The 26,134-nt window shown below is 43.6% G+C and overlaps 1 protein-coding gene across 1 annotated transcript in view; it reads left to right on the top strand.

The window, feature by feature from the left end:
- Positions 1 to 26,134, top strand: part of LOC139057709 (uncharacterized) — a 531,286-nt gene that overhangs the window by 21,592 nt on the left and 483,560 nt on the right. The window contains exon 3 of the mRNA XM_070536455.1: positions 25,740 to 25,861. Coding sequence (XP_070392556.1) covers positions 25,829 to 25,861 — 33 coding nt within the window. The 5' untranslated portion in view covers positions 25,740 to 25,828. The remainder of the gene's footprint in view (positions 1 to 25,739; positions 25,862 to 26,134) is intronic.

Genomic DNA, 26,134 nt, shown 5'->3' with positions numbered 1-26,134 from the left:
AAATAGGCTGCTGCTAATGATGATTATGATGCTGATGATGACAATGTCACGAAACTTCACACCACGTCACAAAGACGACGTTAGTCATTGTATGGAAGAGAACAATGATTGTAAAAATTGTCTTTACGCAATATTGGCTGCGTTGCAGCTCACTAAAACTTGTAAATATACCGGGTGTTTATTTGTTTGTTGTTGTTTTTTAAACCGTACAGAATTCTTTTTAAAGTCACCTGTAGCAGATGGCATGATTGTAGTCATGGAGCTAGATTACTTAAGGAGACGGATATTACTCGCTCTAGATATGGAAAAGAGGGACAGGGCCCATCATTGCGGGCCATACATTCGCACATTGTGGAAAATGAGAACTGCAAACATTCAAGGGTTGCTCTCTCTTGTTCTTTAGAATGGTAACGCATACCGATAACGCATTATCGGGTTCAGTTTCTCAGTATATTTATGCCTTGCAGATGTTAGCTTCACTGATAGTACCCGCTATTATTTTTTGCTTAGCTATATACAAAACATACCATAAACATTCGGGGCTCGTCTAAACGGAACAAGAACAATAATGAAAAAACTTCCTAAATATCGGAGCATGTTTATGCCCACGTACTTCAGGCAGCTCTTATGCAACAATTAAGTCGGCGATTGAAACCATTCACTGAGTTTTTGAAACAAAAATGTTTATTTCATTAAGTAAACTGCTTTGGCCTTGAATAAGTTGGTCTCGTGAAAACTCTGTTGCTTACCCCCGTTCACCTACCCAGCTCAATACTTCGGGCTCTTTCAATTGCCAGCCTTTCATTTATGGTGGTTATTATTTAAGCATCATTTGTGTAAAACGGCATCATCCAAGTGGGACATAAATTTGTCAGATACATTCATCATGGTGGGCTTTGATGGTGAATTGTTTAAATATATTGATGTCGTTTGTAACTTTTATGTTCCAACTAACCATTCAATTCAAGTGGGCACCACGGACAATGTTGTAGGCTCGATTCGACTGACCGTGTCGTAATTAATACCACCCGGATAAGTTACACTTGTGATCCATACTATTCGATTCTGACTAAAGTAAGCTACATCTAGCAGACGTGTGCTCGGAAAACCAGCGCATTCTTCTCGTACATCTACATTCATCAACAATGGCATTTTGCACACGATAACTTGGTCCTTGGTCCCTTAAATTGGTGGTCTTTAAATTTAGGAACAATGTTTGATAAGCGCCAGCCTCGAGAAACGAGCGCAATGAGTTTTATGCGCTTTAGTTAACCATAAACAAAAGTTCAGTAAAATGAGATGGCGAACTTTAAAGCAGAGTTGTAAGCTGGTATTTAATACCACTGATTGCGTCTCACAAACATTTGTTTTGCGGAAGAGATGTTTCCTTCCTTGCACCGGCGAACTAACATTTGTCAGCATTGTAATTTAGCAAAAGTTGCGGTTTCCATACGGTTCGATGGCGGTGGAACGTGATTGAAGACAAGCATTCTTTCAGACTTGTGTCGTATTTCCAATGATCGCCGGTGCAGCGAAATCACCCTTCGGTGGTAACACGTTTTGCCTGGTATATCCACGCCGGAAACAACTCTCTCTACCCAAAAGGAAAACATCACACATGTTGCATACCGACGTTGCAAGATCGAAAATCAATGCTCGCTGCAGCGGTTCGTCCCGAGTCATGAAGCAAACTGCCATGCGCGAGTATCGCGACACGGGTGCTCCGTGTACCACGTGCCTTGCGTCGCCTCGTGTGTCGAAGTATTGTGTGGGTAAACTATCGATCTATTGGTAATGTGTACTCGGTGTTCACACGGATTCTCGTGCGCCTCGCGGAGTTGGGAGTTCAGCGGAGTCGGCCTGTTCATGATCCTCAAGAAAAAAATAAAGCCACCATGCAGCTTAGGGAAAATGAAGTTAAGGATATGGCACTGGTCGAAAGAGTGTCAGGCCCATGAGAGGGGGCGGTCCACTGTGACGGACAAGTTCTAAAGGAAACAATCGAGAAAACAGAATCATCTCTTCTGTGTGGACCACAGGCCTGGGAAAGCGCTGGCGAAAGACGAGGATCTCAGAGGCCCAGACAGTGCATTCGTATGTGAAATGAAATTTGAGAGTTATCATTAGCCAGCCAGCATATTCAAATCACCTTCGATCGCCAACGTGTTTATCGCTCGCGAAATTTCAGCTCCGCATAGACTGTCTGTGGGCAATTGCGACCCACTTCAAGCAAGGGGTGTGCGATGTGTGGCTAGTGTTGTAGTAGTTAATTCAATAATGAGAACGAACAAAAATGGGCCGCTGAACGGCCGGCTATCGCAATTACCAAAAATAAACTCGGTGACTAAAGAAAGGTAAAAAGAAACTAAAAAGAAAACGAAGCAAAAATAAAAACACATGCACAAAGAAAAAGAACATAGTGGTGGAGTAGAACATTCCTTAGGCGTGGTTCTTCTTGCTTAATACCTGCGATAACATTAGTGACTTGCCTTCTAATGAGCTCAATATATGAGAACTTGAGAACCAAATAAAGTTCTACTCAATATAAAAAATACAGAAATAAGGATGTCTAGCAAAACTTTTTCAACTGACGGCTGACAGCTCACGGCTGCTCCAGGAAGGGATAAGGGAGGGAAAAGGCGATGACGTATATAACTCTAACATGTAGCGGTATTTAAACGGCGATAATCCGGCTTAAACGTTTCAGTTTTCATTACGACATCGTGTCCACTTTTACGACAATCATCTGGATTGCGCATAGTTTGTGAAAGGATACTATAAGTATGCAAGCGTGTAGGAAACGTACAGAATTATAGAAACGCACATATAGTTTTTCAGTCGGTACGTTCTTGAAAATATACCGCGCTCTTTTTTTTAAGACGCTGCTCAGACAAAGTTATTTCACGCCGACATGTAAAATAGTGCACCACTTTCGTTCACGTAAACTTTTCTTGCTAGTGGTAGCCTAGACCTCTCTGTTCACGATAGCATGCCGTGTACCTGCTCTATAACAAGTTTAAAGCCTTAACACAAAAGAAGGAACGAAACGCGACCACCTTCTTGTCCTCAAGCACGTTTTCTTTTTCTGAATACGACGTTAAATTTCATTCTCCTCTGCAGGAACTCGTTATACGTTGTTTTTGATGTGCAACTTTTATACACCGTTCAAGCAGACGAAGAAGCGCTGGTTCTGTACTTTGGCAGGGCGTATGCGCGAAACCAGCCACAACCCTCTCTACTTCTGCGATCCCCACCCCATTTATCTACCCCCGCCCTCATTCTTCGTCTTGCCTAGACTAACTACTAATATGACGACGGCCATCTAGCATCTTGCGAAAACGCTTTAGTTAAAGATCACGTTCTGCCAGTGGCCCCTTTAGGTTTGTATCAAATAAATAACCCTCAAGGACCATATGCGGCTACGGTTGGTCCTAGACTCGATAACTTTAGCAATTTCCATGTAAAGCCTGCACTTGTTCGTGTTTTCAATTGGACAAATAAAAGATGCGAACGTGTCTAATAGCGTAACTCAGAATGTTATTTGCCGCCACTAGCAGCATTTCCTGTGGTAAATATAGAGATGCGGGTACCACTGTGTCTAGAGCCCCTGCTAAACATGGAATTAAGGTCGCAATAGGAAGATAAGGAATATGAATGGCATTCAGAATTGTGAATGATTGGCCAACTGAAGTGAAACATTAAAATGCGCTGCCCTATTCTTCAAGAATTAGACATCATGCAGGCATCATGCATGCATCATGCATCATGCATGTTACGTGTTGCTTCAACTTCGCAGGCCAGAACGGTCACGAGTACACAAAGGTAAAATGAACAACATTATTTTTTACAGTTACACCAAAGCTACCCAGACGGCTTGGCATGTCCCATCGCATGCGATGCAATCGGGAGATGAGAAGGATGATTTTACCAATGTAGAAAGCCACCGGTGTAAGTTGAACACGTAGCTATAGGATCCCGGCTGCGAAATTATAGGTAGCTCCTGCGGCAAGGAATCAACTCGTTCAGCGTTGCTGCAAGAACGCCATTCCCTGCACGCGCCGGCTTCACATACAATGCGCCACGTGCATTTTCTCCTGCTATAATTACAATTCGCGACACGCACCCGTTCACTGCCTCGGGAAACATGGCCACCATCGTGCTTTTGGCGGTGCTGCTTGGATTTTCTATCGCTAAATAGTAATTAGCTCTGATGATGACGCGCCTCAGTCGGTGGGTTGCTCTAGTGTGCCTAAAAATGGGGATGAGTGCTTTCAGTCGTTGAAGGTTAATTATTGATCTAAATCAGACTTGCATTTTTTTTCTTCCGATGCATTTACCATATCCTTTTCCATTGGCATGGGGGCTTTGTGTGGTTAAGTAGGCTGGACAGCGGTGGTTGTTGAAGTATTAGTTTATGGTTGAAACTGCGCTAAGACAACAGGCTTGGAGAAAGAAAGCGAAAACTGGCCTGCGATAGTATACAAGAAGGACCAACACGCAATGAAAGAATAAATGACGTTGTTAGGGGGCACAAGTTAGCGACAGTATAGATTAACTAAAACATTGGCTTGGTAGCTCAAGCAGACATCCGTATAAGGGCCACAGAAAAATGTTACAATGCGGTCCTGTTGACTCCTATTTAGTCTTGCGTGCACTCTATATCTTCAAGCAACATTTTGGTTCTTTCATTTTTGTCTGCTAAAGGCATTTTATGCAGTTAAGCATTGAAATGATGCAATGCATACAGAAAAAATTTAATATTCAGACGTCTCTGGGATAAAGGCGCAAATATTGAGAAATTGTGCGTGCATAGATAAATGTAATGGAACGGAACAGCGAGCCAAGAGCATCATAACTCTTCCATCTTGCTGGCATAAACCTGCCGAACAAATTGCATGCAACACAGTTTCCGCACCGGGACACTGTAACAGTTTGGGTGCAAAATAGCCTTAAGAAAGTGCGAGTGTTCTTGTAAGTAAACCTTGGCAGCAATTTGCAATGTCTATGCAGCAAAAGGAAAAGAAACAAAATATGACGAATGAAGTACGTGAGAACTTGAGGGCCAAATGCCAACTTGCAAATTAAAACTTTGTTTGTGAAATAACTTAAATTTCGAGAACCACTTCCGCGTCAAGCTCTAGCTTTTATCTTTATTTTTTAATTAACATAAAATGGAAAAAAAAGTGGAGGTCACCATTTATTCAAAGGCGCAATGCTTTAATACCTGCTATCTGCTACAAACTTCCCAAGCTTCCGTTCTGTTTATTGAAATTAAAACAAAACAGGAAAGACACTCACCATACAGTGATGAGGGCTGCGCTTTGATACATAGCCGTCGTAAAAGAGACATGAGGAGACACGATACGAAGAAAAGCAAGTGAGAGGAGAGCTAAGAATTGTCACCGAAGTACCGGCGTATAGTACATTGGTACTATATTGGTACCGTAGCATATTCGTACCGGGCTAGCATTATGTATGTTTGCACAAGGTTCCTAGAAGGGGATTAAATTCTTGTGAAATTATTTCTTCCGCCCCAACATCGGAAACGTAAAAATATTTATCTGCGTTGCTGTCTGTCGTAAATATTCCCTACTACATAGACATTGTCACGCTGTTGTGATGACGAACAATTAAACCTTGGCACGACGGCGAGTCACAGAACTGTTGGGCAATTCTGTGCCCATGGAAACTGGTTACCTTCGGACCGAACCATGATGACGAGCACAGTCGGTGATCGGGGGTAGAAATCTGATCCACGGGTCAGACACGTCGGCTATTTACACATGACTCGTCGAAGGTTCAAGCGTAAGCGCTAGTGCTCGCGTACCTTTCAGAAAGTGCAGCACTATTCGCGTTCCGCATGAAATCTGATTACACAAGGTTCGGCGATAACGTAGACAACATAAATAATCAACGATCACATTCGAGAACGTTCCGAGGCATGCAGGCACTCATTTCGCTGAGCGATAACATTAGGTTTTGGCGGGTGAACTGAAAAAGTATGAGCGTCAATTCAAACGGCAACAGTAGCTGAGGAATACCCTGTGCGGTCAGTAGGGAAAAGGCTGACGAGAGATAAGATGTGGCGATATTGTACGAGATCTACTACAAGTGAACGAATGAGGAGTATGCACGCATGAGATAATACGGCGGCAAAGGTGAAAGCGGACTACGCTACGTACGACGCAGCCAGTTTTATTAACTTACGTGAACTGACTCGCCACTCCAGCGTTCGCCCCAGACGCGCACATTTTGTCCTGAACAAAAAAAAAGAAGTACCTCACTTTGAGGATAAACGCATACATCGCGTAAAATCATTACTAGCAACTTTCCAAGCATGTCACATCGTGCTGAGGCCACTCAGGCTGCTATTGCTCACCCTACCTTTCAGCCTCGTCGACACGTCAGTAACAAAAGGCTCCACGATGCTTTTCATAGTGGCACCACGAAAAGCTTATTTGATTAAACCTGGCGAACGTGCAAGCTGTCGCACTCTCAAGCACTGGCATAGCTCCCCGCTTCCATCAGTGCGTCCACTTTTGTATTTGCAACGGCTTCTTTTGTTGTTGTTGTTGTTTTCGGTTATTGGGCGCACAAGTACTGTATCCGGAAGCCGTTGAAATTCAGTGGGCTTCAACGCCGCTTGCGCCTGCGCGGATAGGAACTGAGCTGCCTCACCCGTTACGCGCTCTTTTAATGAATCAATGAATATATCACAGTGCATAGAACGTTATATGTTTTAAGCTGGGGTCATATTGTTGACAATGACGCTTTTTTGTGCTTTTTGGTTTGTTTTGCTACTTTTGTTAGCGGGATGTGCAATCCCTTGATATGCTTCTGAAGTAGCAACGACGCCTCGCTTGCTCGATATAACTCCCGAAGACCGCATCACCTGTTTTTTTTTCGTTTTTATTTTGACAAAATTGTGACTCGGTATTTCCAAGTCACGTGATATTTTTTTTTATTAGAATGAAAACAGTGACAAAATGAAAAGGCTCACCGAATTTGACGTGACATCGTGGATCGTGACCACTCCTGGAGCAATAACGCCGCTCCCTTGAGAAAACCTGACTTCAATCTTGTCTTTGTTCCTCGACGTTAAAAAAAACAGATCACCAATGACGCGTATGATAATGCACATAAAATTTGGGTGGGCGATTTCTCTGCGAAAGCCTCCCAGTAGTGATGTACATGCGCAGAAATAACCTTCCCGGAACGCAGATCTTAAAAACTCAAGCACTGCGAGTTTGTCACAGCTTACCCCGAGGTGCATCCTAAGTCGCAACAAATGAGATTGCCGAACAACTATCTCGTTGTAATGCATATGGCCGTTGAAGAGCTTGGAGACCACACGCATCGCTTATCCCGCGACCGATCACACCATCTTGCCTTTCTGCGGAAGAATATGCCATGCGCTGCATTTTTCAGCATTGCGACCGCACGGAGTGCTTCGCTTACGGCAGGCTTCTCTTCGGCGACTCGACCACCGACTGCTTTGTGGTGCCTCAGGTAGCTTTCCGTGAATATTAATGTTCCAAGCATTTGAAAGAAGGCTGACCTGCCTATAGTCAGCTTTTAAACAACCTCTTTCATTGTATATGTGTAAAGCGATGGCACCTCTTCTCCGAGATTATTCGACGCGGTAGTGGCCTTATCGAAATCACCCTCTATCAGGTTGCATCAACGAAATAAATTACTTCGGTACACCGAAGTGTTGTTGTCTATATCCATCAAGAGTTTTACAAAATTGAATTGAGGAAGAGTTGCAGAATTGAATGTTATGAGGAAGTTCCCGCTCCTGCGCGCGAAGCGTTGCCATGTGCCCCTGATTTGAGAGCCCAAAAGAGGCGCAGTGAACAGAGGACGCAATCCGCCACCATTTTTTGGTGAAAGTCTAGCTGGATTAACTTGCCAGGTAAAAGGACTTGCTCGAAAAATGGCATTCGTCGTGAAAGCGAGATACGGGTGGCCGCATCGTTAAGGCGTTAGTCTGTATACGTGGTCGGCCGCATGCAATGAAATCGGTACGGTGGTGATTCGCTATGTATGATTTCGGCTTACTTTAGGGCAATGAAACACGCTGACTGCAGTGAACTGATTACATCTTGCCCTGTAATGCCGCATATTTTTCGAGAAATGCGCCAAACGTTGCTCTTTTACTTGAAAGAAGCGCAAACTGGCATTCAACTTAGGACTGGCACTGAGACAAACAATGTGTGTTTCGCCTCTTCCATGGGGCTTTTTGTGCATGCTTCACTGGCGTTCCGCCTGCTCTGCTGAAATTGTTGTACAACTTAAATATTACCGCTTTCTCTGCGAATCTCGCACTGCTAATAAAAAAAAATTAGCACTACTGTACAGCATAAGTAATGTAGATAGGAAATGCGCGCTTTAAATAATCAATTTTAGGCATACATTGGCGTCTCTTCGTTTCTCTCTCTTTCTCTTTTAATCCACAATGAAATACAAACAGCTATTGACTTCAACTAAACAAGATAGGTCACTGTGATTGACGACACGTTAGCAGGATCTCCAGGTTGGTTCAGACGAGAATATTTTTTTGTGACGGTTTGTAACGCTTATCTTAAGCACGATGTTTCCCTTCCATAGTTACATGCAAAGTTGTAATTATTTTCGATGCTAAAATTGCTATACTGTTTTATTTCGCCTCATAATGACCGCTGCGTTCCGTACAGCTAATAACTCCACACTGAAGAGTGAAAGGCAACGATCGTAACTACCCTTAAACTAGTGCTACGGCGCTCCGTGTCTAGAGACTGCTGTCACACATGATACTCACTAATACCTTGTTTGAGTTTTTCTTTCGTAGCGCCGAGTAAAAACACAAAAGCCCATAATTTGCTTGCGAAGCGACATAAGCTCGCCTTGGTGGCATCAGAACCACATAATAAAGAAACACCTCAGGCCGCCGCGTAACCATTAGGCGAAAGTTATGCAATTATTAGAATAATCATGATGCAGTTATCATAAGATAAACTTTATGACTCAATAACGAGTGCCCACTAATTCTTTATTGAAGGCAAGGTGTTTTAGCTGACGTCCGATGGATTTGTGGTATATGAGACCTGCGTGTAATGTAACGACTTCCAATAAAAAAAAATCGATCGGTTTGGTGGACGTCGCATGGCCATGAATGGGGTATCAAATCATACTTCGTCATGCATAGAAGACGTAGCATAAGACAACAATGAATGATATAATCAAAAACGAGTGTAGCATAAACACGTATTTCTATCCCGCAAGATCTTCCCGTACGCAACGCTTCTACGTACGTGAAACAAAAGCTTGCTAATGTGAGTACCGACGCGCGTCAAGCTAGTCTCACGAAAGGCGGCATCAAACACGCTAAGAAGACAACAGAAGCACGTGAGGTCCGTTTTACACAAGCGCATGATTCGTGTCGTGCCTCCCCCAAGTAGCAACAGTATGTCGAGCAATGTTTGGAGGCCTTGGAGTGAAACAGTGTCGCCCAACACAGACGCGTTGCTGCCGCGACTTTTCAAGCATACAATGAGCTTCTCTTTAGTTGTAGGGCGGCCACGGAGACCCAATGGACGTGGGCGTAATTGCGTGTGAAATGCGATACGATTAGGATACGAAAAAGGTGAATAATAAACATGAAGAGACACAATGGAAACATATAATCAACATTTATTCATCGAGTCATTTGAGCCATGTATGTCAACCTTGTGTTCTTTAGCGCCGACACTGGGCTTGATCTTTTTTCTCTGTCATCTTTTTTCATTTTGCCGCTGCGTGATATTCGCGCTTACACCGTTCATGTTGTGTGGTATAATGGAGACTAAGGTGTGCCAATACATTGCGAATGGTCGCTCAAGAGCCATTCACGTATCGCCGCAACCATCTCATTTCTTTAAAACGAGGAGAAGTGCTGTGTACGCTTCACTCGAAACACCAAGCGACAATAAAATTGGTATGATTGTTCCGAACGGAGCGTGCAATCGCGAGCTCGACATGGGCAGTAATTGGTCACAGGACAGCGCAAGGCTAAATGCATCTGTAAATCTTCAAAACCTGCGCCTTTACGTCCCTGCTACAACCGTGAAACAAAGTGTCTGAATCAAAGATCGGCAGTAGGCACACATGTAAACGCGTAGGGTGCAGCGGACAACTCGCGGAGCCATCCCCACTATATTCCAAGTTGAGCCCGTGCCTGCCAGGCGGCTACTCTGCTGAATCCCGCGGCCACTACAGTATCGCATTAGAACTATAGCTTCGCCTACGCACTGGCTTGGTTGTTTATTAGTGGAGGATGAGTTTCCCGCTTGGTGCTTTATGTGGCGAGATTGGTGATGCTGAAGATTTAGAATTTCAAAGCACCTCGTTTCCATTCTCGAAAATGGATGCAGCACGGCGCCTAAGTGGTATAGCACATCTTGTCACTCTAAGAAAACGGAAATTACCAGAGTTCACCAACCAGCACTTAAATACAATGCACCCACACCCGACATTACAGCTTTTTGCCGGTTTTCCTTGACGAGAACAAATGTTACTCTGCTGCCTGCGGCCAGGAACTTATTTCATGAGCGCCTGCGTATTCCTAATTAGAATAGCGGATAGTGCCATTTGCAACGTATAGTCTGCAAAAAGAAACGGTCAAGCATCACCTGTGTGACTGCCTAACATACGAAGATGAGAGGATTGCGCTACAGACAGGTTTAGGGCAATTAGATCACAGACCTTTCACAGAAGAGCTGATCTTGGGAGAGTTACCTCGTGCGTCTGCGATGTACGACGCAACAAAACTGCTGCTGTGTTTCTTGATGCATGCCAGCCTTTATGACTGCTTGAGCTCGACTCAACCATGAACGCTTGATTGTGTGTACTAGTGCAAAGTCTTCCTTCCAATCTTTCAGTGTCGTATTCGCCATCACTCCTTACACCTAAACCTTCCCAGTTTAATAGCTTGAATACTTCTTCCAAGCACGCAGTGAATAGCATTGGAGAGATTGTGTCTCCTTGTCTGACCCCTTTCATCGTCATGTCTCATCCATCTTTGATTAAATCGACTGTTATTCCATCCTCTCCTGCCGCTTTTCCCCGTTTCACGTCTTGCAAGGCCCTTCTGACTTCTTCTTAGTTATAGGAGGAGTTTCTGTATAGCATTCATTATTGTTTCCAATAGAGTACTCCTGAGTCCTCTGGGTACTGTGCAGGTCAGTATAGAATTCTTCCGCTGCTTTTATTATACCTTTGTGATTGCTGATGACATTACCCTGCTTATCTTTCAATGCATATATCTCGGTTTGTCCTATGCCAAGTTTCCGTCTCACTGATTTCAGGCGGCGTACATTTTTTACGGCTTCTTCAGTCTTTCTCACGTTATAATTTCTAATATCACTTATTTTCGCTTTGTTGATCAGCTGTGGCTATTCCGCGAATTCCATCTTATCTCAAGTTGGACACTTTCATTCTTTGTCGTTTATTTATTAGGTCCTCAGCTACTTGGGAGAGCTTGCCTACTGGTTGCCTCGGTGCCTTGCCTCCCACTTCAATTGCTGCCTCTGAAGCCAGCCTCGTTACGGTTTCGATCATTACCTCTATGTCATCATCATGATCATCTCTCTGTTCTAAGGCTGCATATTTGTTTGCAAGTACCAGCCTAAATTTGTCTACTTTTACCCTTATTGCCTCTAAGTTGGTCTGTCTTTTCTTGACCAATTTTAGTCTTTCTCCGTTCAATTTGAGCTGAATCCCGGCCCTCACTAACCTATCATCACTACGCTTTACCCTGCCTATCTCTTCTACATCCTGCACTATGCTGGGGTCGGCAGAAAGTATGAAATCAATTTCATTTCTCGTTTCACCATTAGGCCTCACCATTAAGACGTTTCCTGAAGAAGGTGTTCATTATTGTCAGCTTATTCCTTTCTGCAAATTTTACTAGTATCTCTCCTCAAGCGTTTCTAGAATTGACACCGTAGTTGCCAATTATCTGTTGACCCGCCTGCTTTTTTCCCACTTTTGCATTGAAGTCACTCATTACTACTGTATACCGAGTTTGCACTTTTCTCATCGCTAACTCAAGATTTTCATAAAACTGATCTACTTCCTCATCGTCATGACTGGATGTTGGAGCGTAGGCTTGTACTACCTTTAATCTATACCTCTTAATAAGTTTGATTACGACTACTGCTACCCTCTAGTTAATGCTGTACAATGCGTCAATGTTGCCCGCTATGTCATTATGGATTAGGAATACTACCCCGTATTGCTTCTTCTCTGTAGTCCAAATAACGGCCATGTCCTCTGCTATATCTCTATAGCAGAGGAGATGGCCGTTTTTTAGCAATGTGTAAGCCTCACCAGTTCTTCTAATCTCACTTAGGCCGATAATATCCCAAACAATGTCTGATAATTTCTCAAGGAGTCCTGCTAAGCTATAGCCTCACTTGAGAGGGTTCGGGTGTTAAACGTTGCAAGGGTCAGTTTCCATTGGTGGCCTGTCCGGACCCAGAGATTCATAGCACCCTCTGCTGCGTTACAGGTCTGACCGCCGCCTTGGTCAGGTGCTCTACAGCTGCTGGGGAGTGGGGGCCATTGGTTAATTGTGGATATCATCAGGGAGGTTGCGGCCGAATACTGCACGAGGGAGGGCAATTCCTGCTTTGGTGGGCGAGTGTCTTTGTTCAAGCTTAGTGGGCCATCGTAATTTGGTTGTACCTGGATTAGCATAGCACCACTCGCTCTTGTCATCCTTTGCCGGTGTCAGGTGTCACTCCTAGTCTGCAGTAAATAAAAGTTTCTCAAATCTACGGAGCAGTGATTGGGAATTCTCAATTCCAGCTTTAATTAAATTTGTAACATAATTCTTACCTTTCAATACCTTTTAAGGCTCTCCCGAGAACATTTAGGCATCTTCTTTGATTAAAGTATCGCAAATTTTTGTACCATGTTTCACTTGTGGTGCTATATTTGAAGACGCTTCTGTTGCTACCACCTAATTTTATGGATGAACACATTTTCTTTTACAATTTCGAGTATAAAAGGACTCCATTTGAACGTTTGGAGAGGCTCCCAGTAAGATCAATTTTGGAAAGTCTTTTCTTTCGTTCTTCTTATGTACAAATCCTGTCGAACACAAGAGGACAGTCAGATTGTCCAAGTCCCTTTGTTCTTGGGTTCCAAAAGGAAACCCTCTTTTGATATCGAGTGCACTTTGCTGAAGTTCTTCAGCGCAAGGGGCTCACGGTTCTGTCGCCTCGCTGCGCAGCGTAATTGTGTCTTCTAATAAAAGAATCGATGGACGAGGTCTGGAACATGACGTCTTTGTTGGTGCACCTCGCACAATAAAGGCCCAATGAAGGCTAACTTGAACTCTAAACGTAAGGGAATATTTCAGGTTTATTGAGCAAATATTTATTCTTTGATTGATATATTTATATCAAACGCCTTGAGTGCCCGAAGGCCTTATGCAGACGAGTGGTCGAATGAAACCCAAGATGTGCAGAAAAAGAAGTAAAAAAAAGCATGGTAAGCAGCAGGAAGGCTCTTGAAGCTTTACAGAGCCCTCCTCGGCTGTGGGAGGTTGTGGGTTCGATTCCCACTACCACAGGGCAATTACTGGTTCAGACGGGCGCAAGTGTGCGCCGGCCTGCGTTCGGGTGTCTTTAAGTGTGATATGCTCGAGAAAGGAGCCTGCGCCCTAAATTCCCGTCGAAACCCTCGTGAGAACAAAAAAAAGGAAGAGTGATGTTTGGGACGCTGCAATGGCTGTCATTTCCCATTCGGTGCCCCAAATGCACCTACTGATGTGGGGATGCCTTCGGGTTGAGGACAAACATTCCTTTTCAAGCGTTGAGGTTCCAAAATGGCCGAGCACCAGGCCCAGAGCACGCTTGTACCTAGTTTACTGCAAGGTACCCGGCGGCAGCACTTGGCTCCCACAGCCGTGGCGGATACTCTTCAACAGGGCTGTCTGCGGTTGGACAACCAGGTGCCCAGAGACCACTGGTAAATCTTTACTGGACCCTCTTTCAAGATGTGAGCCCCCACGAGAATCCAAGCACCAGGCCAGGGAACATCTCTACCCATCATCATAAACCGGTTGGTTTCCAGTGGCCCCGGAATTTCAACTCGGTACTTCCCGCATAGAGGGCGGATGCTCTACGGTTAGGCAACCATTGCTGAAAGTCTCGAAGCTTTAGGAATCTAGGATGTAAGCCATGGAGGTGTGAACGCCGTTCCAGTCGACGCATGTCCTAGAATTGAAGAATCACTGAACAGGTTCGAACAGGGGCAATAACTTCTAGTTTGAAAGCATCCACTGACCTTGGTAAAATATGCCAGGTGTTTCGTTTTTTTTTTCACGCGATAACTTTATTTAAAGAAAGCTTATCTCGGGCCTTGACGCCTTTTCATATAGGCTATGTGGCTAAGCGGACATTCGCAGCGAAACATTTTTTCATGATAATCTCAATAATTGCCTGAAGGTACTCAAACTAACCTTTTAACTGCTTACCTTAAGGTGCATAGTGTGACTGCGAGATTGACGCTGAGGAGTAGTGCGGTCCTATGTGCTTAGCAGAAATCGTAATACAAGCACCGCTTTCGAGTTATGCCACCTTAAAATGTGCTACGAAGTACAATGCCGTCCCAACCAACAGTGTCCCAAAAGAGTGCCTATAACATTCGAAGACCAACTTAACTGGAACACCAACGCATTCTTTAGCGGAATAAGGTGACGGATATCTGGAAAGCGGGGCTAGTCTTAGGATGTCTGTTAAGCAGGCGTTACTTCGCTACTCATCGCCTTCAATTTCACGAAAGAGTAATTAAAAGTTATTAGCATCTTTTTTATTAATAAACTATATTAATATCATTTTTTTCTTGCTGGTAATGTTAGCCTAGCCACGTAACCTGTCTGCAAATAGGGCAGGAGCATGGACGTGACAGTTTCTTTTAAAATAAATTGTTCCGTATAAGAGAAAGACCTCGTATAACTTGGCCTACAGAACATGGTTGTCTTAAAGGTGGGTAAAAATGGTCGACTTTATGAAAAAGGCAAAGACGCGTTGAAACTTCGGGTAGATTTGAGGTGTTTTTCATGTTTACTGACTCTAGCGTTTTCATTTTTGTTTCAGCCAGCTGGAACAACTTATCTCTCCGTACCTTCATTATTTTAGGAGTTCTCTTGAGATACTGACTGTATATTTACGTGATCAGTATGCACAAACTCGCAACTGTTCAGCAACGTTTTTGTAGACATATGGGAACAAATTGATCATTAATTCATTCATTAAGTGAATGCACGTAATAAAACCGGGGTATTTCAACCTGAGCAGTCGCTACTGAACAGTCACTAGGAGCAGTAGGTACGTAAAGTATTTATTCATTATGTACTTGCGGCTACCCTCCGTAGTGGCGTAGTGGCTCTTGCGTTGCTCTGCTAAACACGAAAGCGCGAGATCAAATGCTGGCCACGGCGGCCGCATTTCAATGGCAGTGAAAGGCTAGAACGCTGTTGCACCATGCATGGTGAGCACGCTCATGGACGTCGAATGGCGAAATTTATCCACTACAGCATGCCTCACAATCAGATCGTAGTTTTGACAAGTAACATCCCCGAAACTAGTTTATTTTAATCTGCTGACAAGCAGTAGAAATTGCTTGTGCAAGTTCCACACTGAGGGGCTCTTAGTACTTGGTATGTATGTGCATTGTGATATATAACACAGTGCCGTATCAGGCATGGGTGTTTATATATACCAATTTAAGTCTATACTAAACAGATAGCAGTGTTCCGAAGTTTCAAATGTTGGGGCCCTATTGCGTAAAACTATTCCAACCTGTTTTTAATCCAATCTCATCACGTCAAACTCACGTGACAGCAGCGTTGTTTGAAAAGCCCAGTCAAATGAGGTCCTCCTTGATAGGACATTTATTTTACTTTGAAAGCGAATAGCATTGTATACAATGAACAGTTTTTCTTGTCTAATTGGCTGACGTGAGGCGAGGAGCACGCTCAATGGGAGAGGAGTTCGATGGGTCAGAGCCAGTACAGTGAAAGCAGATAACCGGATGAGAAGGGTGGTGCCGGCGTCTGGTGATTGGTCCGTTTTCCCTTGCTTACCTTGCAGTGACTGGTAGAAAATCATGGCGGCGTGCAACGGAAGCTTAAAAATACCATTAAAACGGATCTTCGGCAAAGTACAGTTGGCAGAGCAAAGCCGTATATGCGCCGAAAGGGCTGGATAACGTTACACTGCCATGCCAAAATGTTTAATATGCAAATAAATTCATGTTCACCAACACCTCCGACTTGCCATTGCCAGAGCGATCGGCGGGCAGTCATCTTCTATTCCTTCTGAAATGGGGCACTGCCTCGGTATTCAGAAGAAAGAAATTCAGTTCTGTGTGGCATATTAATGCCCCATTAACGCGTATACGTCACTTTGGCAACATGAGATTTCGCAGTTTTATAACGTCGCGTGGCAGACAGGCGAAGTGAGCGCAGCATAAGAACGGCTGACCAAAAGCACAGGGCTAAGGGCGGAAAAGGTGTCGAATCAGAAATAATTATGTTTCTTTCGTTTGGTTGGCCGAGCCTAACCGCCGCATCGTGGGCTCTCTGGACAGCCCAAGTTTGCTGTGAAAGTTCTGAGCTCTGGATGGCAGAGCTCTATTCTTCCGTGATGCGATTCGGCCCCTGTAACGATCGTCATCTCCAGAGTATGTGTTCTAGAAGGTCCCCACGTGGGAGCGGCCCGCAGCTCTGGCCTAGGGCAGGGCTTCTCAGAACATTGTCAATAAAGTCCTTTGTCTGTCCGTTCGTTTGGTATAAGCACGCATAATCGCGGTGTGCACATATATCAAATGGGGCGTTTTCGCCGTTTGCGGGACGTCGCGTGATAGACTGGATAAGTGGGAGTGGTCCGCAAAATTTTTTGACCAGTTGCGGAGGCCTGATTGCAGAATTTGAATAGAAAAGTTTGAAATAGCTTTACGTTATAACGTCCTAGCTTGTATGTTGAGAATTTAAGTCGGCTAATTTCCTCATTGAGCAATAAGGGAACCAGTGATAATTACAGCGCACTTGAGCAGGTTGTCCGCATCTAGTCGTTTCTATACAGGATTTTTCAACGAATACTTCAAAAATTTTTGAAAGGTTGCCTGTGGCGGATAGCTCAGTTCAAGTTTTTGAGCCGCTCTATTCGAAGCGGTGGACACTACTTGCAAAAAAAATTTAAATGGGAAATAAACTTATTAACAAGAATTCACTAATTTACTTTTAAGTTAATTATCTTATGATCAATATTGCAATTTACAAAGTCTAGCAGTGGACATCGCAAGGCGGGTCCACTTGGAATGAATTTTCAGGGCGACACCAGTTTCGGGATATAAATTGCCGAACTTTGCGGAGAAACTCATCGTCGTTCCAGTTGTGTGCTTCAGTGCATGAAACGATGCTTTGCTAACAAATTACCTGGAACGCCTAGGCATTTCTCCGCAAAGTTCGGGAGTTTAAATCTAGAGACTGGTGTGATATTGAAAATTCGTTCCAAGTGGACCCGTCTTGTGAACTCCACGGCTAGAATTTCTAAATTACAATATGGCCATAATGTAAGTAGCTGACACATCATTAGTGAATTTTTATTAATTAGTCGATTTCGCATCTAAATTATTGTGCAACTATTGCCGCCGCTTCGAGTTGAGCAGCTCATGAACTAGAATTGTGATATCTTCCACAGGCAACATTGAAATATTTTCAAAAGCGTTCCCTGAAACACCCTGTATATTCAGCTGAGTCACCGCTTTTTTCTTATTGGATGTGTTTAGGCCTGTCGATTAAGATGGCCAGCTGTATATTTTGTCTTTCACCACACTATCAGGGAAAAAAATGATATTCTTAATAATTAATCTGTGTGAAGCAGTTAATGCTAAAACAAAACACAGAGAAGAACAAAAAAGTGTTTGAAAAAAGAAAGCATGGGCAATGGTATTTTACTTATGACGCTTTTTTTTATACGCAGATGTGACGCTGGTCATGTTTCTTACCTTTCCATCGTCTACATATATAAGTCCTTCCTGTAAATAAATTTTTCGCCCGTGGTTATTCAGTGGCTATGGCATTACGCGGCTGAGTTGGAGGTTACAGGTTCAATTCTGGCTGCGGCAGCAGCATGCTGACGGGAACGGCATGTAAAAAACAAAATCATAATAATAATTACTCGTACACTGTGCCTTGGAAGCGCGTCAAGCAAATCCAGGTGGTCAAAATAACCTGTTGGTCCAGGTGGTCAATATCCTCCTCTGCGAAGTGCCTCATAATTAGACCGTGGTTTTCGCGCATAAAGGCCTAGATTTACATCAATTATATTAAGTGACACTATTTCACTATCTTAAGAAGCCAACAAACACTGACACCAAGGACCTAATAGGGGAAATACTTGTGCTTAATAAATGAAATAAAGAAACGATAAATTCATGGAAATCAAACTCAATGAAAAGCAACTTGGCGCAGGTGGGGAATGATCCCACAACCTTCGCATTATGCGTGCTATGCTCTACCGATTGAGCTACCACGGCGCCGTTTCCCCATCCACTTTCTTGGGTATTTAAATTTCTTAGTAGAACCCTGGGAGTGTTAGCCAGCGCCACAACTCACAAACCTGGACGGCCGATGTGGAACATCCTTTGTGCCGCAGGCGACACGAGAACGTGATCTTTTTTGGGTGAAGGCAACTGGTCACACAACCCAAACATGCTATCTGAAGGTATCAACGTTGATGTGAAGGCGTAATGAAAAGGTTGCAGCATCGTTCCCCACCTGCGGCAAGTTGTTTTTTTCATCCACCATTTCCATTTATTTATCGTTTCTTAATTTCATTTATTATGCACAAGTAATATTCTCTATGTCGTCCTTGGTGTCAGTGTTTGTTGGCTTCATATGATATGACTAATAAAAATTGGGCCCCTTCGTTAACCCCCCTTTCTCCTCGTGTATTTCACTATGTGACTTCCTTCTGTGTATATTTCATGTCTAAATGTATTTATAACACATGTAATAAAACTGAATTGCATGAAACTTCCTGTGAATAATGCAGAAGTTGATGGTGAATCAGCGCCTCTGTTGTTTCATCTTTCAGTGGTCCTGTTGCTGCGCTGTATCCTTCCAACAAACTATCCAATTTCCGCACCCTCGTAGAGAAATATTTTTTTTGTGTGTACAGCTTCAACGAATTTTTCATCGTAACATACGCTTGCTCCGCTTTGTGCAGATACTTTGTGTGATACGCAGCCATCGGTGACGATTCATGTAACTTTGCAACATAAGAACTAAACTAAAAGAAACACAACTTCGGTCACTGCTTTTTTGAGTGCAGTGCCGCATAACCGTAAGATACGTTATCTCCGTCAACTCTACAGCAAACTACAAAACGATACAAAAGATTGTAAAATAATAGACGCGTCATTAAAGCAGACGAGAAGCATTTGACATTGTGTACGTTTATGTCATTGAAATAGAGAAACTTTCATGAATCCGTTCTTAGAACTCGGTTTCATGCTTCATCGAACAGAACGTTATTCGTAAAGGCAATCTTTCCAAAACAGGTGCACTCCCTTGTAAGGCTGAATTGAGGCGCAACTAAATGTATTTAAATGTCTTGTCAACTCCATCGACCACTGTAGCTTTCGAAATCAAATCACAGCTCAACTGCACGCCTCGGTTCATAGTGTATTCAATTTTGTGCGTAATAATGAAGATACCAGATACACGTTGGTCTGCGTCACATAACGATAGAAATAACCTATTTCACGCTCAAATAAATTACCAGTTTCAGCTAAGAAACGTCGTTTTCTAATTTCGAGCTGTTATGAACCGATTTGAACTGTAACGTTTTTTGCCACGGAGTTGAGCCTGAACCGAATCAGAAAATGTACAGAAATGTGAACTCGAACCGAATTCGAAATCTATTCGGTTCATCGTCCTGCATGTATCTCAGAGAGGCCAAACTAATTACAGCTCGAAAACACGATGTAGAAACAAAATAGCTATTCAGAAACATCCACTGTTTATTGAATTTATTCAAGACGATATGTTTCTTAGCGAGTTACCACCACTTTCCCGTATCGAGTATGTTTATAGCCTCTTTATATATATATATATATATATATATATATATATATATATATATATAATAAATCAAGAAATATAAAGAAAATGTTCGCCGGCCGGATTCGATCACTCTACCATAAGCCCAGTAATCTCCTTCAAGCGCCTCTTCAAAAGTTCATCCATGATTAACCGCTTCCGCCTTTCCGAGCTTCGGTGGTGAAAACCACTGCGCCTACACACTTAACACACTTACGACAACATAACCTACATACATACAACATAACATACAACATACATACAACATCACACACTTAAGAACCTCCTTCGGTGTGCAAGCGAGCACCTGGAGACGCTTTGGTGCGCTTTCCGAATGCTGACTGTTTCTAGTCGGGTAGACATACAGACAAAAAACTTCATTGATAGCAAATAAGTTTGTAGCCCTCTTTGGTCCCTGGACCACCGTGCGGTCCCACAGTATCACCTTGCGCCAGGGCACTCTTCCTTCTTCCAGGCACGCGCTGCCTTGCAAGCATCGTCGCGCCAATATATGTCGCACGCGCGTAGACTCGTATACTTTGAACATTGTGCGAGAAGTGCAAGCACAACGCTGAATCTTGTTGTCGCTGTCAATGATTAGCGCTCTGTGAATGCCGAACAGCAATTTTATTTAGACGACTATTAGCACTGGAAATTTGTTGGTTTCGTCGTCGCCTATATTGCTTTTTCTGGTTAGTAACTGCGACATAATAGAACGTTTTGTAAAACAAACAAAAATATATTTAACAAGAAAACAGTATCAAGAAAGAAAATAATAAAAGTCCTAACAGTCACTTAAAGTAAACTATACAAACACACTGCGAACGTAATATAATATGTCGAATATGTGCAAATTTCGCGTAATGTAGAGGCATCGCTTGACTTGTGACAAACCTGAGTAGTCTGAATTAATGCTTGATTACTTTAGTTTACCGCAAAGCTCATGAAAGGTCACGCGGGAAAGTTATTATGATAATGAACGGCGATAAAAAAAGTAACACGACGTGAAAACACTCACAATGTCAGTGACGCGGGAAAGTGATATTGGCGTTAGCGTGAGGTAAAAATATGTCCGCAGAAATAGCACTACATACAAGCAAATATTGAGCTCGTTGTCAAAAATACAATCTAGCGAGACCTTTACAGCTTTTCTCTCTTAAGACGGACAGCACCAGCGCCCGAGCAATCTTTTTTTCGTAGATATGGCTTGCTTATCTAAGACGTCACTACAATCACTAAGTGTCTCCCGATGTTGGCCAAATTATGATTAAATTGTTTCGTCCACATGCACATAATATTCTACAGAGGCGTGCGTTTTTTATACTTGTGATGATTGCGAGACTTATTTAAGTATACCAACACTATATTCAACTTATTTAAAAGAAATACCAGGTAATACAGTGATGACTCCAAACCGTTTATTGTGTTAACACAAATGTCGTATGTTAAAGTGCAAAACATGCCCTCGCAACCATTCGAACACTTCACACGTCTTGGGCTTGGCCCTCGATGCGTGATGTTCCCCTGGTAAAACCTCGAACAGCCTCACAGAGAATAAAGTGCAAGTCATTGCAGATATTTTGCAGAAAACGAGCAGAAAGGGAAAGAATGGAAGCTGCGATCACATTACAGGAGAAAACTTTCGCACGGCGCTTGCGCCTTTACAATCTTTATGCGAGACTGGGTCTTGCAAAACTGCCTCTCGGTCATTTGCTTTCCATCCCTGGCCAGAGCAGTGGACGGAGCTGACGCCATGCGTCCTCACGCAATGCAGGGCATTGCCCGCGTTTCCCAGTAGAAAGTGGAAAGAATGAAAGGAGAAAAAAAAAAGCGAGGTGACAGTGATCAAGGGTCGAATGTCCTCCACTCGAGGCAAACCACGCCATACAGAGAACCACGAGCCCACTTAATCTCGTGTGCATGTCGTAATTCCATTGCGAATTCTTTTCTTATGCTTATTCGCTCGCAGTTCTTTGGCTCGCGGCCCCTTCTAATTCCTATAGCATTTCTTCCCGCCATACCTATTGCAGCGAGTGTTGCGCAAAGAAAGGCTCTGCTTGTCCCCCGTTCAGGCCAATGCTTTCCCACCCATTGCTTTACGCAGCCACCGTCTAAATGCCTTTGCGACCGTGCTAGCGCTCTTCTTTCGCGACGGGAGCTGTGCGACTCTAGTAGACTCTGGTAGCAGCCACGCCATTTTTACCGCTGACTATAAGGGCCACTGAGTATGTTGTAGTTCTTACCAAACCTCCAGATTGATTGTGCCACTGTCACACAAAAGCTACGCAATCCTTAAATGCATATACATGTGTTTCGTACTTCACTGAGCATACACACGTCATCGTCGTTCTTATCTAGACATATATCGGACATTGCCTTAGTCCTCGTGACATCGTTGGTGGTAAGAAGAATTTTGAGCATTGCATTTTACAGAACTTAACGGATCGATTCCCCAAAGCTTCGCTGCACAGCGCTTTCAACGTATGCGTTAGGTATGCATAATAATTAAAGTTGAACTCGTACGGATGTTCGCATTTATAAACAGTGGCAAAGTTTATGAGCACGTCTCCTTTGCCACTCACGTTACCGAATCTTGAACAACCAATGTTGAATGAGACGAGTAGAGACGGACGTAAGCAACATTGAACATATGCGAGCATGCGCTGGGGAAATTGTTTTGCAGGCTACGATGGATCCAGGTAGGGCCGTTATGATTTGTGTTTTTTTGTTATATTATAACGAGTCCTAAATCTAGAGGTAAACTGTATATTACGTTTCCCGGAAAGTACACCCCCTTGCCACAAAGAAAGTGTGTTAGAGGATGTTAGGAGAGGTTGGGATTAAGAAATGTCACGTACATTTAGCCATCCTAATGAGAAGCAACGAGAAAGAAAGCATACAAAGTGTACTCTGTTCTTTGCAGAAACAATAGCGGCATCGTATACAGTACACGCATTTTCTGCAGAGAAGCGCCGGTGTATAGAACGAAATCCTCAAACGTTGAACCACATCACTTCTTCCACAGTGGGCCCTAAATAAAGACTGAGAAATCCACAATGTGGATCGACGCACTTCAGCCGCAAAACGATGAAAGCGTGGAAAGAACACAAAAGGACACTGTCCTCCAGCTCCACTTCTTTGCACACAGAAGGGTGCCAGTGAGCAGTCGCAACAGAATTGATGACTGCCGTGCCTTTTGTGTCTTGGAAAGACACAGAATTCTCGACTCGAAGCCCCGGGAAACGCTTCTGTCACATTTGCTCGAGGTCCACACTTCCGCCCCGGGCGGTCAACCGTACTCGCATCCTGTTGCATGCCACGTCTGTCTTTTTTGCTCGGATGCTTTAGGCTTTCTTATGAATCGACTAGGCCACCTAGGCTGTGAAGTCGCCGAGATTTGACTTAATGGCCAAGCATATTTACATTTTCATCCCAGTCATTGATCATAAATTTCGCCTCTGCGCTTTTTTTAGTGGGGCCGCAGAATATTACGAACTGCGGACAAGCACTTTTAATTTATATTTCTTTTCAAGTCTGTTCGAGACCCCTACTTATAATACCAAATGTATTAAAAAGATAAATAAGTTTTATGGGAAGTGCTTTAAAATGCGGGAACTTTCTTGTTGTTTCATACTCTTGCCGAACGCTTTCAAAGATGTGCCAGTTCGTAGGGAATGTCACGAACAGGGTATGCACCGGATTTGAACGGGCAAGAATTACAGGGCCATCTGATACATTGCACGTTTAATGAAACGTCAAAATGTGATAACAAAGAAACTGGCAACATACTTGGACAAACATCCGTTGGTTATGACTGGGAGTGTTGCTTCGCACAAACCTCACAAAATATTTTGCCGACCAAATTTGATCAAAGTTTACATCAGATGTAAAGATTTGATGTAAGTGATACGTTGTGCTAAAATGAACGGCTGATAATGACTTAGGGGTGCACTTGTATACTAACGGAGAACTCATCTACAGCAGTCATGTAAACTACGGTCGACACGTCTTCAACGACCACACTTAAGTGTGTTGTGAAAAAGTGTTTATGCAAGGCAGGCAAAAATCAGAGACTGTATCGTAATATATGCAGTTTCCCCTTCGTGTGTTGTGCATGGCAGCCTACCTGCATTCCTTTGTTGACAATGTTTTGCGCAAAAGATGAGTGTAACATGCCAGCTTAATCAAAGAAGGCACTTTATTTGTTGCTGCTGATTCACTAGCAAGAAAAATTCCTGGCAGCGATTCGGCGCGATACCTTACGTCTGTTGATGTGAGAATTTAAAAATATTCGGGAAGGCTTGCCATGAGTCGTGATGGTTTTCTAACGTATTGTGTTTATACTCATTCACAAGAGCGTATTCGGGATATAGTTGATGCAAATTAGTTAGCATAATTATCTGCGGAAAAAAGACGGAACCCAGCAAGCGAACAATGTCCAGTGCGAGCGCAGACTATCAACTGAGTTTATTATCGGCATCGCGTGAAAATACGTACTTCGGAATTCATCCATGGACTGCGCTTGCGCACACAGAAGGTGGAAGAACGCATTAATAACAAGCAGTGCGATGCGGGAATCATATATCTGAGAGGCAAAGTGCGATACAGAGGTGTCACTTGCGCCGGTACTTCGTCTTTTCAAAATGGGATAACCACGCTTCATTTTTCGTGCGTCCTTAACTTTACGTTTTCCTAGTAATATTACATTTATAATCGCTTAAAAACGGGCCTCGCTTTTGCATGCAGCACAGTGAGCAGGCGCTCACAGTGCTCCTACGTACTATTGTCCGCACACCGTCCCGTTTGCGTTATGCAGTTTTTCCCAGATGTTGGCGGGATGGCGCTCAATATATCATCGCGTCCCCGTGCTGTTGTGTCTGTGTTTTCTTTTCTATCACGCAGACGACTATGCCGACATTTGTATGCATTATGAGTGTATTCGTTATACGTACGCGGTAAGGCCTGCCAGATGAGGCGTTGTAGGGAAGGCCACCTTGTAGATGGAGACGGGAGCGTTGAGGCTATAAAAATGCAGATGTAATGTTCCCTCTTTAGGAAGGCGCTTAAAAGGAGGGACAAGGTGAAAAGGGAGACAGGACAGAGAGACCTTCTTCCCGTTGTGCCTCGTTATAAGCGCCATTTTACGGATAAACAAACACGAACTCACACAGATTGCTACTTTTATCAAATTCCTATTTAGTGGCGATTATCAGTTTCCATCGCTGAAAGGGGATTGTTCGAACTTCTTGGCACATTGTGGAAAAGGCGGAAAGTTCCAAGCAGAGATGATGGTCAGTGTAATGGCCACCCTGACTTCAAAGTACAAATTATTCTGCCCTGTTTACGGGAGTAGAGTAGGGTGAAAGTATGAACATCCACACCGTGTAAGTGTGCTCAAGACCGGCCGGTGCAACGTGACGAATATATTATTGTGACGAACGCGAGTCGCTCGTTCGCGACATTATCGCATTATTGCCACTTAGCGCCTCTGAAGCATCGCCCCGTCGGCAAGCTATGCGCAGTTATTCATCTGAACAGCGCTGTCTTGTGTAACTGATGGGTGAATCCGAGTGTCCTTGCTCTGCGCCATTTCTTTCATAAGGCCCGTCGACTGCCACATCGAGCTTCCAGTGGCCGGAAAATCTGCGTTTTTCGACGTGCTTTACCCGCTGGCATGAAAGAGCGGATGCAATGCAGATGAAGTTTGCCCTTTCTCTGACGCAGGTAGGTTGATGTCAGCCCTTTGTTCTTTGTTCTACAAATGCAGGACTGATGTCTGTTTCCTGCTTATTTTATGCCCGAATGTGCTTTATTTGGGTGGCGGGAGTGCGGGTGCGTCTCATTAAACTGTAATGACGTTTGGCGGTGACGTTAACACGGCTACAGCGGGCAACCAATGTCTGGCGTTAACACGGCAAATATAGCAACATGCTGGCTTTATTGAGAGCATTATTAGCGAGATGGGAGCGTAATTACGCTGGAGATTCGACGCAGATA

This window comes from Dermacentor albipictus, chromosome 3 (assembly GCF_038994185.2).
Source record: "Dermacentor albipictus isolate Rhodes 1998 colony chromosome 3, USDA_Dalb.pri_finalv2, whole genome shotgun sequence".
Lineage (NCBI taxonomy): Eukaryota > Metazoa > Arthropoda > Arachnida > Ixodida > Ixodidae > Dermacentor > Dermacentor albipictus.
This window is presented reverse-complemented; position numbering and strand designations above follow the sequence as displayed.